The sequence below is a fragment of the Falco punctatus genome, assembly GCF_963210335.1.
Source record: "Falco punctatus genome assembly, chromosome: 14".
Lineage (NCBI taxonomy): Eukaryota > Metazoa > Chordata > Aves > Falconiformes > Falconidae > Falco > Falco punctatus.
Genome location: NC_137594.1, coordinates 6,055,007 through 6,071,688, shown reverse-complemented (window position 1 = coordinate 6,071,688; position 16,682 = coordinate 6,055,007). Strand labels below are relative to the sequence as shown.

Genomic DNA, 16,682 nt, shown 5'->3' with positions numbered 1-16,682 from the left:
ATCCTCCGGTGGCAGAGACAATGCAGATAAAACCATATGGCTAATCATGAATTTGTTCAAGAATGTTTTTAGCAGCTGCAATAGTAATCTGACGAAACATTTACCCTGGGTATGGTAATGCCCTGTATCATTTCCAGGGTGACAATAACAAGGGGGAATGCATATACGCTTTGCCAAGTGGCTGCAAGGCTTGCGGTTTTTTGTTGTTGTGGTAACATGGCACATGGTAATCAGTCTGTCATTTGGTTTGCTTCTCTGACATCCTTCACTACGAATGAAATCTTGAGGGACAGAAAGGTTTGATTCTTCTTTTGCACCAATTTAAATCATAAATTAGCTCAGCAAAAGTAGTGGAATTGTTGTAATGGCATAAAAAAGAATCTAGATTTAGTGACTGCAAATACAAATAGTAAGGATGGACAGCTGCGTTAAAGGAAAAAAAAAAACATGTTTGGGCAAGAGAATCAGGCCATGGGTATGCATACATGTAATTACTTCAGAGATGTTACAAATGGCCCTCTAGTTGGTAGAGTGGTTTGTTTTGTGGTTGTGGGTTGTTTGTGTTGTTTTCTTTTTTTTTTTTTTTTTTTTTTTATCAACAGGTTTCATTAAATGGAACAAATAACAAAGCATAATAATTAATTTGTTCTCTGGAAGTGGATATTATCTGTTACACCTAATCCCATTGCCCCACATACGCAGCAGGAGGAAGCAGAAACACTGTTTACTAGGACAAGTTAAAAACCAGAAATATGGCTGTGTTTTCCTACATAACAATCTATGCAGGAGGCACAGAAACAAACCAGTGGTTTTAAATAACCAGGCCACTCAATGACATCTTTCCCAATAATTTAAACCGCTGTTCCCTCGGCTATGCAATTACCAAAGTATTAATAACAAGCAAAACACATCTTTCACCCACAGTCAGGATGCCCAGCGCTCTCTGCCTTCATTACCCTCAAAGAGAGCCGAGGATGTGTCCTCTGGATCTATTGTGCGCTTCCTCATTCTGCGCTTGACAGCCTGGATAATTATATACCCAAGCCAGAAGAAGTGGCCTTCTAATATTTTTAAATGGGTATGTTATAACAGTAAGTGATGCAAAGTTGCTGGTGTTTCATGCAGATTAGCATGTTTGCAGGCCTTCCGTCCCACCAGGATGTGAAACACATCCTCTGCTGCTCCTAAAGCTCTGGTTCAAAGCTGCGCAGCAAGCCGAGAGCACAGGACTCCTCTCTGTGACCCCTCTCCCATCAGAAAGCACTTCAGCAAGGGTCAGACTGGAAACGCTGGTTTAAATGGGGCTATTCACGTTCTTCACAAGCACTGCGTGCAGCGTTGTGACTCCTGGGGTGCACAGGGGTGGCAGGTGCCCCAGCTGAACTCTCCATCTGGAGAACAAAGTTGTGTCTAGCTTGTAGAGGACAACGTTGCCTTTGTAAAGTCATTCGTTTCTCTTTCCTATGCGGACATCGCCAGATACCTTTGTCCTGGTTTTTTATAGTGGTAAACGATGTGGAGACACCATCAAGCAGGATGAGGATGAATTCTAAACCAAATGTTTAAGTTGTCCTCATTTCAAAGGCAGGTATTTTTAAATACCACGCTTGACACCACTGATTTAAAGAACCGCAAAATAGCATGAGCACCACGGCTCCCCGGAGCAGCCCCTCAGAAAACGTTATCCTTCCAGCGGCAGAGCGGGGAGCGCCATGTCCTTCGGGGTGCCACTGCCTGGGGAGTCCCAGATTTCGGGCGCTGGAGCGGGGGCGGCGGGGGCTGCTGCCTTGGCCCACGGATGCTTCTCGAGGGGCCTTCGTGCCGTGCAGCCGCGTTTCGCTCCTGAGGTACCGATGTTGTCAGAGAAAGCATCGAATCGCCTGTTAATCAGCAGTTAAGCACGTGAGGTATACTGCCTAAACCCTTGTGAACAGTCCCGAGGACAACCTCTGCCCGCCAGGGGCCAGCTTGCAGCGGGCACCCACCGCAGGGCGCCGCTTGGCTCCGCGCCTCGGGCCTCGCACCTCGCTCGCTGCCGCTTCCCCTCAGGGCAGGGGGCACACGGCCGGCGGCGCGGGCACGGCGGGAGCTGCGGGGCAGGCACAGCGCGCCCGGGGGCGGCGGGCGGCAGCCCCGGCCCGGCCCGGCTGAGTCAGGCCGCGGGGCCGCCCCGCTCCGCTCCGCTCCCGCTCCCGCTCCCGCCCCGCAGGGGGAGGCCGGCGGGCGGGGCGGGGGCGGGGCGGCGCGGCGCGGGGCGATGACGTCAGCGGCGGGCTGGCAGCCATGGTGTGCGGGCAGTGACTGAGGCGGCCGGCCCGGCGCGGCGCGGCGCGGCAGCATGTCGGGGCCGAGCGCCGTGTCGGACCCCCAGCACCCGGCGCGGCTGCTGCGGGCCCTCAGCTCCTTCCGCGAGGAGAGCCGCTTCTGCGACGCGCACCTGGTGCTGGAGGGGGAGGAGATCCCGGTGCAGAAGAACATCCTGGCGGCCGCCAGCCCCTACATCAGGTACGGCCGCGGCGGCGCGGCCCGCGGCCTGAGGGGGGGCGCCGGGGCCGAGACCGAGACCGGGCCTGCAGCCCCCCGGGCGGTGGGGCGCGGGCGGCCGCTGCGGGCCGCTGCGGTTACATAAGGAGCGGGCTGGGCCGCTCGGAAGGACGGAGGAGCCGGGGGGGCCGGCGGCGAGGGCGGCTGGCGGCGCCGGGCCGGGGCGGAGCGGGCCTGCCGGGCCCCGGGGCTCGCCGGAGCGCCGGGCTGGGGGCAGCGGCCCGGCCGGCCCCCTGTCTGCCCGCCTGCCGGCCCCCTGCCCGCCCCCTGCCCCCGGCCGTGCCGCCGAGCCCCCACCCCCGAGTCCGCCCTGCTCTCGACGTTCAACTGCTGCTTTTTTCAGGTTTGAGACGGTTTAACCTATTCGGGGGTGGTAAAAAACCCTGCCCCGAAGGGCTGAAGTGCTACCGAGTGCCTGGTGTGACCCAGCGATCCAGAAAACACGAACTTTGGAGGGGGGGTGGCGGGCAAGGGGCAGCAGCGGGTGGCAGCCGGGCACTGGGGCGGTGTGACCTGCCAGCCGCCTCTGGGTGCTGGGGCTTGTGGTCCTCGGCTGCACCGAGTCAGCGCTTCGGGATCCGTCTCTTTTCTCCTTAATGTCTTTTAGCAACACAGGGCTCCAGGTTGTGGTTATAGGTTCTGAAGTACGTCAGCTTTTAGTACATCAGCTTTTATGTTTTAAAAAATGGGTTTGTGTCCCCTTGTGCAATACCTGAGAAGGTAACGGGGGAATTGGCAGAGGTGCGGGGGGGCTGCCTGCTCTTGACAGTGGCTGTCAGCAGCATGTGCAGTCAAAACGATGCAGTTTGACGGTGAGCACTGGGGAGGACAAGCTCTATTAGCACAGTCAGGGTTTCTGAGGTGGCCTGGCAAACAGTTGATCCTGGACTGTGTTTTCAGCAAAACCCGTTTTATGACAGGTCCTGCTGCAGCAGTTGACAGGAGTCTCAACTTCTCCATCGCACTCAAGAGTCCAGTGACCAAAAAAAAAAAAAAACGCTTACCATAAAACTTCTATAGTACATATCTGCATGTCAGAAGGGGTAAATGAAACATACAAGCGGTTAATTTCAAAGCAGTTTTATTTTTAAGTCCTACCGTTTGCAGGTAATAAAGACATTAATTTTATCATAGTCTGTAAAGTGGGAGCAGACCTTTCAGTATCACCTAAATGCAGGATTATCGTAAGTCTGTAGCGGGCTGTTTGTGATGGTTGGGCATTCCTTCCAGTTGTAGCTTCTGTGAAGTTGTCGTAAAACCTGCGTATTTGTGCTGGCTGGGGATGGGGAGGCTGTACGCTGCTCTCCAGAAAAATGCATCTCACTTAAGTCTCGTATTATCATCTGCTTTTACTTAATATGGTGTTTTAGGTGACCATTTGAATACAACTTCATCATGCTCAAGTATAAACATAAACTAAAAATAAATAGAATATTAAATTGGTGATTAACCTTTCAATGGGTGTTGATCGTGGACAGACTTAAAGAAACAGGCATCGGCACCGGTTTTGCTAGCAGAGCTGAGATACGAGATGAAATAAAATTCACAGAGAAGGAAGATCAGCAAGAATTTGCAAAAAAAGATACCATGGAGTCCACATGCTAATAATAAATCTTTTTCACTGCTTGCCTGGAGAAGCAGTTTTGGAAGACTGTGGTGAAAGACAAAGACGTGAAATTGAAATGAGCCATTGATCCAATACTCTTCAAAATGCCTGAATGCTTTTTAGGTTGCTTGTCATCATATTTTATATGACAGTATGCCATATCTGAAATAAGGTTCAGAAGGGTTGCTCTAGGTGGAAAGAGGTCATATTCTTGGAAAAACTGCTGTTCTGCTGTAACAGCAAGATGAGTTTACAGGAAACGTGCAGTATCTTACTGTGAAAAAGACTACTTAATCAAAATATTTTTGTAAATTATCCTGTGAAGAAGTGCCTTTTCATAGAATTTCATCTTTAGAGCATTGCATTTTGTTCGTCTCTGGAAAAACATACTGGGGAAACATGAGTTAAGCATGTGTGAGGAGTAAAAGTGCCAGACATAACTACGTTAGCAACAAAACTTGTAGTCATTAGAGTTGTGGTTTTTTTAAATTCAAAATTGTTCAGGTTCAGATCCCATGAAGGAACTCATTATCTATGTGTGAAAGTAGGTTACATGCATTAATAAATAAATATGATTAACTTTTTTCTTTTTGAAAGCTTACTCATCTTTTCTCCTTGGGCTTGCAAAGGTTCTTTTAAAGAACCAAAAATACATGTACCTAGTTCTTGTACGGCACATTAAGAAACACATTTTTCTTGCCTACCTTTGCAGAGCCTAATTTTTACCTGCTGCCTGTCTCCTTTTTATCACTCCAGGATCTCTCTCTTAGTCCATCTGGTCTTCACGTTGGGTGGAATTGGTCAGGTAGGTTGCCATTGTCAGAGCATTACATTTCCAGCCAAAAGTTATGTTTCAGTGGCGCTTTTTGGAGAGAAAATTGATCTCCAGCCTGTATCTAGTCTATACAAGTCCGATGTATTTTGAGCGTTGGTTTTTCAAATAAACGATTGGTTTAGGTTTCTATGTAAAACGTTACTGTTGGAAATTAACGAATTTTATGTCCTTGTATTTTAAGGGTAGATGATTCCAAACCATGCTCTGGTACCAGAGGCTGTTAAAGTCTCCAAATGCCAATTGATTTGGGTTGCTCTCATGTGAAAAATTCCAATACGAAGCTCAGAAAAATCCATTAACTAATTTCAGAAGTAAAACTTGGAAGAAAAATGAGTGGGTATGTGAAACTTAGCAGCGAAGCAGTGGAAGTATGGGTTGGCATGGTGTATCTGGCAATGTCAGTATGTATTGTGGCTGTGGGCAAGTTGGTGGGCGAGTTCAGAAGCTGTGTAGGGTTTGCATGAATGCTGAGTTTAGGGTGTGAGTAGGAAAATAAGTAGGCACGGACTTTCTGAGGGGGTGGTTGGGTGTGAACAGAGTCTGTGTGCGCTGAAGGATTTGTGCAGCCACAGAGAGAGGAGCGTTACCTGTTTTTTAGTTTTGCATGGAAGCTGTTTGGCTGACTGGTTATGAGTAGGACACTTGTAAATTATAGTGATGTGGCTTCCCTCTGGTTATTTGGCAACTGAATTATCCATGCAGCTCAAAAAAGGCAGCTTCAGTGGGGAGAGGACAGAAGACATGAAAGGGACACAGGAGCAAGTGGAGATGTTACTGGTGCCATGGGTCCCATCTGTCTTTCTTGTCCATAGGCTAGCTTCTGCAAGTACAGGAGAAAAAAAAGGGGGGGAAGAAAAAAAAAGAGCCTCTTTTATGAATAAATTTTCAGTCTGTGGGACGAGTAAGACTTAATTTTTGTGGTAGTTTGCTTCTTGAGGTCATGCCTCAGCTGCTTAATGCCAGGTTGCTTGTAGCAGTCTGAGGGCAGCGAGGTCTGGGGGGGGTTGTGTGAATTGCTACAGAATTGCCGTATATGTCCAGGCTTATCTAATCCCTCTGTGTGCCCCTGGAGCAAATCCTGTCCTTTACAAAACAGAAGTCTTTCTGTCTCTCTCTAACATCTTGTGGTATGTTTCTGAGCCTGAGAAAAGGAGAATTCCTCAGGAAGAAACTGCCATAGGACAGAGTGTGGTTTGGCTCAAAGCGAAGCTGCTGTGCATCCCAGAAAAGTTAAATTCAAGCCAGGTTAGCTCTTGATTTTTCTCTTCTTTAACAAATTGGCCAGAAGCCTGCACTGTTTTTCAGCACTTTTTTGCCTGGTGGTTGCCCTGATGTAGATACAGTACTCTTGCCCTGGTGTAATTTATTTCATTTGTGAGCTTAGCCTAAATTACAGTGGCATAAGAGTGCTTTTACCAGAATAAACCACTAGTAAGTTTGGTGTAAGCTGTAGCATGTATCTGGAAAACTTCTATGGGATAGATTTGGTCCTGGTATCCTCAGCAGCAGCAGCGGATGTTCTCATCTGAATGGATCTGTCACTATCTGGCATGATTTGTTCCTGGCCAGCTGAAACTTGCAACTCTTAATATTTTGCTAACTTAACAGTCTGCCTGCCTGTATCGTAGGGAGCACGCGGGAACTACCTTAACGAAGAGGATATTTAATTTAAGCTCAGATTCTTAGATTAACTTAATGTTGTTATGCCGGAATTGTACTGCTGTATTAGAAATTAAATTTAGACTTTTTTGTTACCTCAGCAAGTTTTACCTTTGGTTTTCTGCGTGCATCTGCGTGAACAGATTACAGATGGGTGTATGTATTCTATACCCTTCCCCAACGCTTTTCTAACTTGGTAACGAACTAGTAACCATATTTTCATCTTTTTCCAGGTGAGCATAATAAAGCTAAACAAAAATAAAATGTAAAATTAAGTTCACATTATTTTCAATTTACTTGTAAGTAGCTGTACTTCTTGTAAATGGATTTTGGTGAGAAATAACCTTGACAGCCTTTGCATCTTCTCACTTGTGCTGTTCAACCTGCCAATACCCCTAAAACATTGCAGGTCTTGTAAGACTCTTACACAGCCACAAAACGCTCAGTGCTGAAATAGGCTTCCGTGGTGTGGTGGGACGTGTCCCCCATCGCCGAACTCCTGTCCTTTCCTCTGCGTCCTGGCACTTGGAAGTGTTTTGAGTTGTCTTGAACCTGTGAGAAGGCAGTCTGCTGAGGCATGGTCTTCGTCTGTCGGTGAGCATCCCCGACCGCTGGTGTGAAAAGCGGGACGGGGCACCCGTTCTGCAGCGCGCTGAAAAGGTGCGGCTTGGCGGTGGTTGTAACACTTGATAGACAATAAGTAATGTAGAGCGAGGCAAGGTGGAAGCCGAGGCGTGCCAGCAGCTTGTGCAGTTTATTTCCTGATACCTGTTTGGGTTTTATTGGCATTTATAGAGAGCCTATAGTCTTTTAAAACTTTTTTTGCTGTTTGGGACTAGTACTGAAGTCACGAATAGAAACCACTGCTGAAGCTGGGAGGTATTTGCTTGTCAGGATCCTGTGCTCTCAAGTTCTGGTTTAGCCAAATAGCGCTGTGTTTGTGCCAGGGCTTGTTCCCTCTCCGCTGGGCGTGCAGGGCACTGTTGTGGTAACTGCTGTATCCAGGAGGGCTCTAAAGTCGTATTGTCTTCGAGGTTTCTTATGAGAAGTTTGTTGCTGGCAGTCTCCTGGGAACTTTGCAGGCTGCCCTGGCAGTAGGAAGTCAGGAACAAATCAGGCCAGAACTCTCTTCCAGACTGTTGAAGCTTTTCCAGTTAAAGGGTTTTTTTAAAGTAGACATAGTTTTGTTTTGGTTTAGTTTCATTTTTTAAAAACCAAGATTGTCACCTGTGATGTTTAGTGATGACTGAGTTGTAAACTCTCTGTAACTTTGAGACGGAATAAATCAAGATAGTTACCTTGCCCAGAAACTCTCTACCTGGCATAACTCAGGACAAGTGCCTAAATGCGTGTTATATTTGGATAAATAGTTGGGGGGCAACAGTGATAAAGGTAGGTGGAAAGCTTATGGTTTAGAAAGGGATTTAAAAATCACTATAGCAGGCTTGAATGGGGAGTTGTTAATTGTATTCCTGCTCCAACAAGCCCCTAAAGATGGCCTGAAGGGAGGAAGCAATAAGGCTCTTACCCAGCTCAAAATAGTGAGAAAATACAGTTGGGCTGCTCCTACATGTCAGGCAAGGGGAGAACTGGAAATCAGGGCATCTTGTTTATGCAGGAGAGCTTGAGATGAAATTTCTTGTCCTTTCTTTGTATCTGAGGACGTGCAGTTTGTCTGCATGCCTGATGTAAGGGGCAAGTCGGGGTGGGAGGAGGTGTGGCAGGATGGAGCTGCTTGGGATGTCTGGGTAATTTATACTCTGTAGGTTGCCTTTACACCTGCGTTAATTGCCTTGTTTGGCAAAACATGTATTATTAAAAGAACTTTTTAATAATTTTTTGTGCACTCTTTAAAATGTATTTTGTGGCAGGAGCAGGGCTGCTCTGAAGGTGTGAAGATGCTCATGTGTCTGGAGAAAGATCTGAGTTGATGAGTCTGGACTTCTTGATTGGTGTTTTGGTTTCTGGTGGTTTGTTGGTTGTTTTTTTTTTTCTTTGAACCTGTTTTGTTTCCATTGGTCTCAACTGCTGTTACAAAAGTAGCTTCCTCCTCCTGTAGACTGACAAACATGAAAAGATTTGAAGAATTTGTTCCTTCACTCTCTGTCCAGACCTCTTCTTCTTTCTTATATTGTACAAAGCTTTCGCTGTGTCCTGGTACTGAGTATCAGTGCAGTGTTACCTATACATAGGGGAGCCTTCAGCCTCTCGTTTGTCGGCTGTATTGTATCTATGCCACTGCTTAATTATTTCCAAGAAAACGACAACAAGAACAAAATCACTGTTTGTGGACAGGTCTGAAATCACTTGTTGCCTATCAAGGAAATACATTCTTAATACCACATAGTTAAGCAGCTGGCTTATGTCTTCAGGCACGTTGGTTTACATCTCCTGAATGACTTTAAGCTGCCTAGTACAGCTCTTGTTATTGTTTATGGACGTGGTTAGTGCTCTGAGCTGCACGCTCTTGGCTCTTCCTTCTTGTGCTGGTGAAATCCACGCTCCTGGTTTCTTTTTCCTCTTGGCAGTGTCGTTGTCTTGCAGATCTCCAATTTCCAGCTCCCAGTGTGTCTAGAGTTCTGGTGCCTCTCTTGGTTGGATTCCCAAAGAAACACAACACTTGTCCCATCTTCCAGCTGTCCCATGACACTACTCATACACTCATAATTTTGTCCATTTGACTTCATACTGATCAGTGGTTATGAAAATCTTTCCCTGACTCAGCTTATTTCTTCCATGTGCTATAATGATAGGTGAGGTATAAAAACCTGATTAAACAAAGTTTTCTTAGCATGTTCGTTGGTGTTTCCAAATAATGATTTTAGTAAATCACAGGAATGTTTGGATCATTAGAGACAAGCTACAGAGCATTGCATTTCTTAAATATGTTTAATGGTAAGGTAAACAGCATGGGTATGGTACTGTACTTGTTCCTTCTAAAAAAGCATTTTTAACAAATTTAAAAGCAGAGTTACTTTGAAAGAAGATGTATTTTTGAGTAAAATACAATTCATTTTTTAGTTTAAGACTGTATTCCACAAATGTCATCCTTTGCATTTCTGAGGAAGTCCTAGTTCCAAACTGCTACCTAATAGGTCTAACGCTGCTGTTTAGGAGAAGGCTAAGTTTTCAGCTGATGTGGACTGGAAATCTCATGAATCATCTATGTAGTAAGTGAACTTGAATGTCGTGTAGCACACAAATGGTGTAAATATGATACAGATTTAGTTACTTAATGAGATGCTTTGATAAGTGTTCCATCTGAGTTAGCCTGCAGCCCGCAGAGGATCGGAGATTAGATATGTTTTTTCCCCAGCTTTTAAAAACAAAGAAAGAAGAAGAAAAAAGCCCCAAACCACCTTTCTAAACGCAGTGGCAGGTATTTCTGATGCAGGAAGGTACATAATAGGTCTGCGCCTCATGTGAAAGGAGCTGAATGTGTGTGGCGGCTGGGCCAGGTCTGCTCAGCTACACGCACTGGTGGGGCCAAGCTGCGCTTTACGCCGCGTACGAGGTGCATGGCACGAGCTGTCCGTGCCCAGCAGCCAGCTCATCTGCATTGCTCGTGTTTGACTTGTTGGTAAGCTCAGCTGGTACAATTGCTTTGTTGTTTTCCGAGCTGGCTAAAAAAACCCCAAAGTCAAATGAAATGGCCAGTACTTACTGCTGCTGAGGAGCGCTGCGGGTCCGTTCCTGGGGACTGTGTCAAGTGCGCGTTCTGTCTGCTTGGGGCTAGCGCTCGTGTTTAGGCAAGATGTTCTGGTTGAGGGTAGATTTCCAATTTAGATTACAGTCTAGCTCTGGATGAGCTCAGTGTAGTCGGAGTAACTTCAGATTTTCAGGGTAAACAAGCTGTTCATTGAGGGAAGCCCGTGAGCCCTGTACGTGTCCCCTGTGCTGCTCGGAAGGAATTGCGTTGTTCTCTTTCTTGGCGGGGGGGGGGGGGGGGGCGAGGGGAGGGGGAAAGCGCTGTGTTTTTGCCTGACTTAATTTTTTCAGCTTAAACAGTTGGACAGTTTATTCCTAATTGTTGTTACTCTTCAACCGAGCAAAGCAACTTTTGCAGGTTTTTGTGCTGAGCTGTTTAGGTGGACTACTTTGCCTTGGGACCTGAAGTTGCAGTTACAGATCATCTTAAGAAGAGAGACAAACGAGAGGCAAAGCCAAAATCCTCTGAGAGCTGGCACCCTTTGCAGGGTGTGGTGAAGACTGTCTTTTATGTGTGGTGCTAAGGGCCAGGGTGCGACCTCAAAGAAAGCCTTCTGATTTGGTTGTAAAATATCTTTTTGGAGGATGGTAGTGGGTGGAGTGAACTGCTGCATCATGTTTTTGTGTCTGACCTGTTTAATAATGTGATTATTAAGGGTTTTTTGCACGCAGGAAGACCAGTATTCATGGGAGAAAATGTTGCAGGGGCAAAGGCAGACAAATGAAAAAACTTCACCATTCAAATGGTCAGCTCTGAGTAGGACTTCAAATAGATTTTACATGGAAAGTTTGTACTTGAAAGACTCAAACCTACATAAGGAAGGCCAGGTCAGGAGGAGACTAAATTGACCTGATCTGTGCATCAAAAGCAGAGTTTTAAAGTTTTCTCCTTACTGATGCAAAATCTCAAAGCACTCACTTGTCATTTTTGGGACTGAGTCATCCTTGTGACCCTGTTTTTGGTTTGGTGCATGTCTTTGCTGGAAACAGTTGTTGGAGGTAGAACTTCATTTTAAAGCACTAGCTTAGGTAAAAGATACATTGTCAAAACCCCATTTTATTACTCTTTGGTTTGGAAGGATGGCTTTGCTCTCTAAATACTAAGGTTTGCTAGTGTGGCAATATTGGCAGAGCTTGTGTAGACTAGCCCTTATGGTTAATCTGGAGCAAAGTCAGTAATTTGGAAAGATGGGTCCTTTCAAAAAGGCAGCTGTTTCCCTCTGCCTCCTACAGTTTGGCTCCCGACACCCTGCTACAGCTGTGTAAGTAGGTCAGCAAGCTGTGTTGTTTGCAGTGTGGTGACGTGAGAGCAGGTAAGTTTAGTGTTGCAAAGCATCAAAACCAAAGCGTCTGTCTTTTGTTTCCCAGAGTTTTTGATTGTTGTTCACTGTAAATATCATAAACCTGCTCGAGGTAGATGTGGTCCAGAGCATTCCCCTTTACAAAGGCACAGGCTTTGCAGGCAGATGTTCTCTTTACCTGTTCAGGTACCAGTATACCAGTGCCCTAAGGATTAAAGCATTCCAAGAGTTTATACTGTTGTTCCCTTTATAACTAGTGTCAGTACTGTAGAAACACATCAGTTATCTTTTCATAACAGTTTACAATCAAGGCAGACGTTTTAAAGATAAAAACATTCCCATAGAATTATGTCTGACTCAGGGAAAGGAGTGTTATCCGTGGTGGCTGAATTCTTTGTTTTGATTTTCGTTTTGTTTTTTCTGTTTGGCTGGGTGTTTTAAAATTATTATTACCCTTCCTGTAAACTGTCAACTGTAAAAGATAGGAAAAACAAGTTTTCAGACACATAGACCCTTTCTCAGTGTGCTTCTCCTGCATCTAAACTGTCCACAACTGCTCCCACGTGGACCTGGCTGTAAGGTTGGAAGTATGACTGTGTTTTTCTTTGTTTTGCTCTTTTAACATGAGGTGTAACTTCCAAGATCCATCTTAATTTAACAAGAGCCATGGACAGTCCTAAATTTAGCTGTTGAGTGTTTGTTGTTGTTGTTGTTTTTCTTGGCTTTGTTTGTTTTTTTTTTTAATTAATCTGGATTATGCCTTTAGATGTGAATTGTGACCCTAGCAATACCAACATTTCTTCTGAAGCCTTTGTTTTCATTTCAGTGATTTATGTTGCCTATATTGTTGCTTACATATACAGAAGAGGTACTGGAATTTTTTTCCTCATTCTGCCTTATGTAGTGTCATTTGAGATGACTCACTAGGATTGTATTCCTTAAGTGATGTGGAAGAGCAGATTCCAAATTTGTCACGCAGACACACAACATCAAAACACTAGGTAAACCCAGTTGTTCTTAGGCCACTTGCTCAAGGTGTAGTGTGTGCCAAGCAGTTTACCTGACCAGGGACGAGAGGTTGGGGTAGATGTTAGGCATTTATAGAACATGGTTTATGTTACTGGAAGTATCTTCAACTTACAGTGATGATCTGCTTAATTAAAAAATGGAAGACATTGCTTTAAAACATATGTGGAGTCAAGCTGCTCAAAATTAAATTACTTAAGAAAACAAGATGAAGAAGTTGCCTTGTTTTGTTTCCCCCAGCTCTGTATGCATCTCAGCTGTGCTCTGCTCCCAGCTAATGGGTTTTCTGGTTGGCACCGAGGGCTTTATTTCCTTCTAACTCTTGATGTTGTGGTCTTTCATCTGAATTAAGGAAGACTGAGGCAGCCTTTTCTGCTGTGGTTTGGCAGCTTAGAGTGCTTTTAAAGTAATTAGAAATGTTGTCCAGTGTAGGAAGCTCCGAGATGCATGTGTTAGAAGCAGCCGACCTGCAGCTGGGCACATCTCGGCACCTTGGATTGCTGATGGCCATTCCCAGCTTTCGGATGCACAAATCATGGGCTGAGTAAATCACCATGGGGAAGAGCATGGTGGAAAGAAGCCATCCTCCGTCCTGGGGTACTGACAGATTGGAAAATCTCTGCTGAAGCGTAGCTAGAAACTGTTTTTGTAAAGTGAAATTTGGTGGAGGCCCAGGGTTAAATGTTTCACTACATGCTCTCGGCTCTGTCTTTCTAAATTGGGAATAAATGTGTTTTGAAACTTTCTTGTTCTGTCTATTGCATGTGTTATGACAAGGATGCCCAGACCTCGGTTTCCTCGTGAGGTGTGGGTGCAGGTAACAGCTGATGCTGGGTGATGCAAGAGGAGGCATGGCTCTTTGTGCTCTGCTGACATACCTCCTACTTTTTTCTCCTCCTTCAGCTTTCTTTCCACATTAGACTTACAATTTTCTATCTTAAACTTTTTGAGCCCCATACCTGGTTATGACCTTGCATCATTTTCTTTCCTCCCTTCTTCCCAACAGCCAGTAGCTGTCCTGCAGAACCTGGCTCGAGTGCCAAGGAGTGCCTCTAGCTGCTGTTTAGGAATGGTTCTTGTGTTGCAGCTCATAAATCTTCATACCAAAATAAAAACCCTAGTAGCCTATTAACTAACAAATTGGTGTGACAGATGGATAACTATTGCTTCTCAGGACAGATGATGGGAACAGAGCTTAGTCTGAACAGGGATGCATTTGCCTAAGGTGAATGTTGACCTACATGTGAGTATCTATAACTTTGAAATCAATCAATTTGTTCTCAGGGTTATTTTTCTACTTGCAGTTTGTGGTTTTGCCTTGCATCAGTGGCTGGCTTGTTTCTTTTCAGGTTAACAGCTGTTGATACCTGGAAAAGTACACAGTAATTAGAGGATCTAGCCTGATAAGACCCCAAAACTCTGAACAACACTTTCTTGTTACCAGGAGGCGTCAGTGTAAAGTCCACGCAATGAGGTGATTTAGCTTGGGTGTGTACAGGTGATGCTAAGATGAAAGTGAGTGATAAATAGCACTAGTTCTTTTCCTAATTTCCCCATGAGTGCTGGCATGTAGTGTTTATTGTATGCCTTGCATCTGTTTTAATCCCCACAACGTGTTGGACTACCCAGGTTCGGTGTAGATACTACGAGGTATTTGACCATACCAGCTACTCATAGGTACCCGATACGTGTGAGATCGAGATACCATCTGACTGTCTCTCTTTTGTGGTGAAGAAAGCCAGACACTGTAAACCTTGATACATTTTATGTTAAATTAAAAGCAAACAGTTTCATCCCAGGGAACAAGATGAAGCTTCCATTACAAACCAAGAAACCCAAAACTTGAGCATGGTTGGCATCGTGAAAGTTGAGGTAGTTTGGATAGATGTGAAAATGTGTGTAAAGAAGCCTTGGCACTGTTTAGTTGAAAATGTGTGTTACTCTGGATCTGTACGCTCTTTCATTCGGAGCTTGAAGGCGTGAAGAGTGCACATTCCACACGGGCAGGGATGGCCTGAGCCGAGATACACACTGTACGGTGCTGCCAGAGATGTATATTCGGTTTAGAAGTTTTCAGCTGACGCATTGCACATCAGTGTCGGCTCTTGCAGCATGCTCTTGATCGGAACTCACTGAGGCTGTTTATAGAACAGGCTTAATTTTTCTAATCTTCCAAGTGTTGGGAAATAAACAATTTCCTAATCTGTATTATATCGTCGTCGTTATTTGCATCGTCCCTTGTGCCAGGTGCTGTACAAACAGAGTGAACCAGCTTAGCTTCAGCCCTCGTGCAGTCGTGTGTGTGCATCAGGGCAGCATCCCCTCCCAGGGTATTCCGCTCGCAGGCGGCGGGTCTCTTGCAGTGCAGGAAAGTGATGTCAAAACAGGACCACCAATATGGTTAACTTCGGGGCTAAAATCGCCGTCCTCACTCACAGTTAAAATCATAGCCTGTAAAGGGCTATTTTTATTTGATGTGAGTTATATCTTATTTTGTGAGAAACTAAATTATTCTGATATGAGTAAGTGAAGCAGAAGCTGCCCTCAGCTGAGCCCTGTTGATGTGTTTCCTTGGTACGAGTGTGGATAGTGGAAGACTGCGACAAACTGGACACTCAGCTTAGCAAAGCCGCAGCTTTTCACATGAAGAAACTAATTCTATCTAAGAATATATTCAAATGAAAATTAAAAGAGTTTTAAGGCTTTTATTTGAATGTGCTGTGATACAGATGTAGTAGATACCTATATATACATAGAGGTAGCGAAACAAGTTTTCTGGTCTTTATATAAGGTATTCTTCGTTGCCTGAAGCATGGGGAAAAACAAACCTGCTCCCTTTTGGACACTTGAAGTTGTCTTTCCTGGAAAAAGGGTTTGCAGTAACAGATGACGGAAAGCAAAGCTGCCTGCTGTATTGTTGTTGTTATTATTGTTTCCTCATCTTTTCCCCCAGCCCCCCTCCACTCTGTTGAAAGGCACATCAAACTGTTCCTGGTATATTTAAAGAAGTTGCTCATAAGCAAAGTGTCTGCTGATGTAGATGAATATTTAAAGCTCAGCTGAGCAGCACATGGGCTGTTTCCTACAACTGTGAGTACACAGTTTGGTTCCAGCCAGGAATAGCATTGGGCCGATAACATCATAAACTGCACAAAATGGTAACGCAATCCAAATATTTGTGCTGCCAGTATATATTCCGATCACATCTGCTCCCTGTAATTATTTTTTTCTTGGTAAAGTATTCTTTGTTTGGAGGTTTTTTTTTTCCCCACCTTTTTCAAAGCAGGGTCTTGTGTTTCATCTGTCAGCAGAGCTGCTGTTCTGTTTGAAGTTCTGTGTGAAGTTTTTGAATGTTTGTGATGAACGAGCTGTGAAAAAATTACTTTAGCACTTTGATGCTGTGGGTAGTTTGCAAGGCTAACATGTGCAGTTTGGAAATGTGACAAGCAATATTAGAGACCATACACGCATCCCTTTCATGCTAATTTGAGAGACAATTTTCACATCATATTATAAGGTTTTAATATCTCTGTTAGAGCTCAAGTGATCCATAGCTAGCATTTGTTTCCTCAGAAAACTGAGAGCATGCAGTGCCCGGATTGTGAGCTTTTTTTTTTCTTTTCTTTTCTTCTTAGAACAAAATTGAATTATAATCCTCCAAAGGATGATGGCTCAACATACAAGATTGAACTTGAAGGGATATCTGTTGATATCATGAAAGAGATACTAGATTACATCTTCAGTGGGCAGGTACGGTATTAAAAAAAAAAACAAACTAGAAGGAAATTGAACTATTTGGCAAAATAACTTGGGTTTTAACACTGCTGTCTTGAAAGATAAGCCTGTTGAGGTTTAGAGCGTTCGATAAAACTTCCACAAAGCAGTATATCGCAGTGGGGCTGTGCATGTGAAGTAGAGGCAATAGATGCTGCAGGGGTTGGCTCTGCTCTTCTCATGCAGTGAGGGAGGACTCTAAAAAGAGTCAAACACTTGGATTAAAATT

At 44.8% G+C, this 16,682-nt stretch overlaps 1 protein-coding gene across 2 annotated transcripts in view; it reads left to right on the top strand.

Annotated features, from left to right (window-relative positions):
- The first annotated feature begins 11 nt into the window (after positions 1-11).
- The window catches only part of GAN (gigaxonin), a 44,263-nt gene continuing 27,592 nt past the window's right edge, over positions 12-16,682 (top strand). The window contains exons 1-2 of one of the 2 annotated variants that reach the window (XM_080410725.1): positions 12-2,505; positions 16,315-16,429. In XM_080410725.1, coding sequence (XP_080266851.1) covers positions 2,339-2,505; positions 16,315-16,429 — 282 coding nt within the window. In that variant the 5' untranslated portion in view covers positions 12-2,338. Of the gene's footprint in view, positions 2,506-16,314; positions 16,430-16,682 lie in introns of those variants that run through there. The other variant, XM_080410726.1, reaches the window with a different exon arrangement.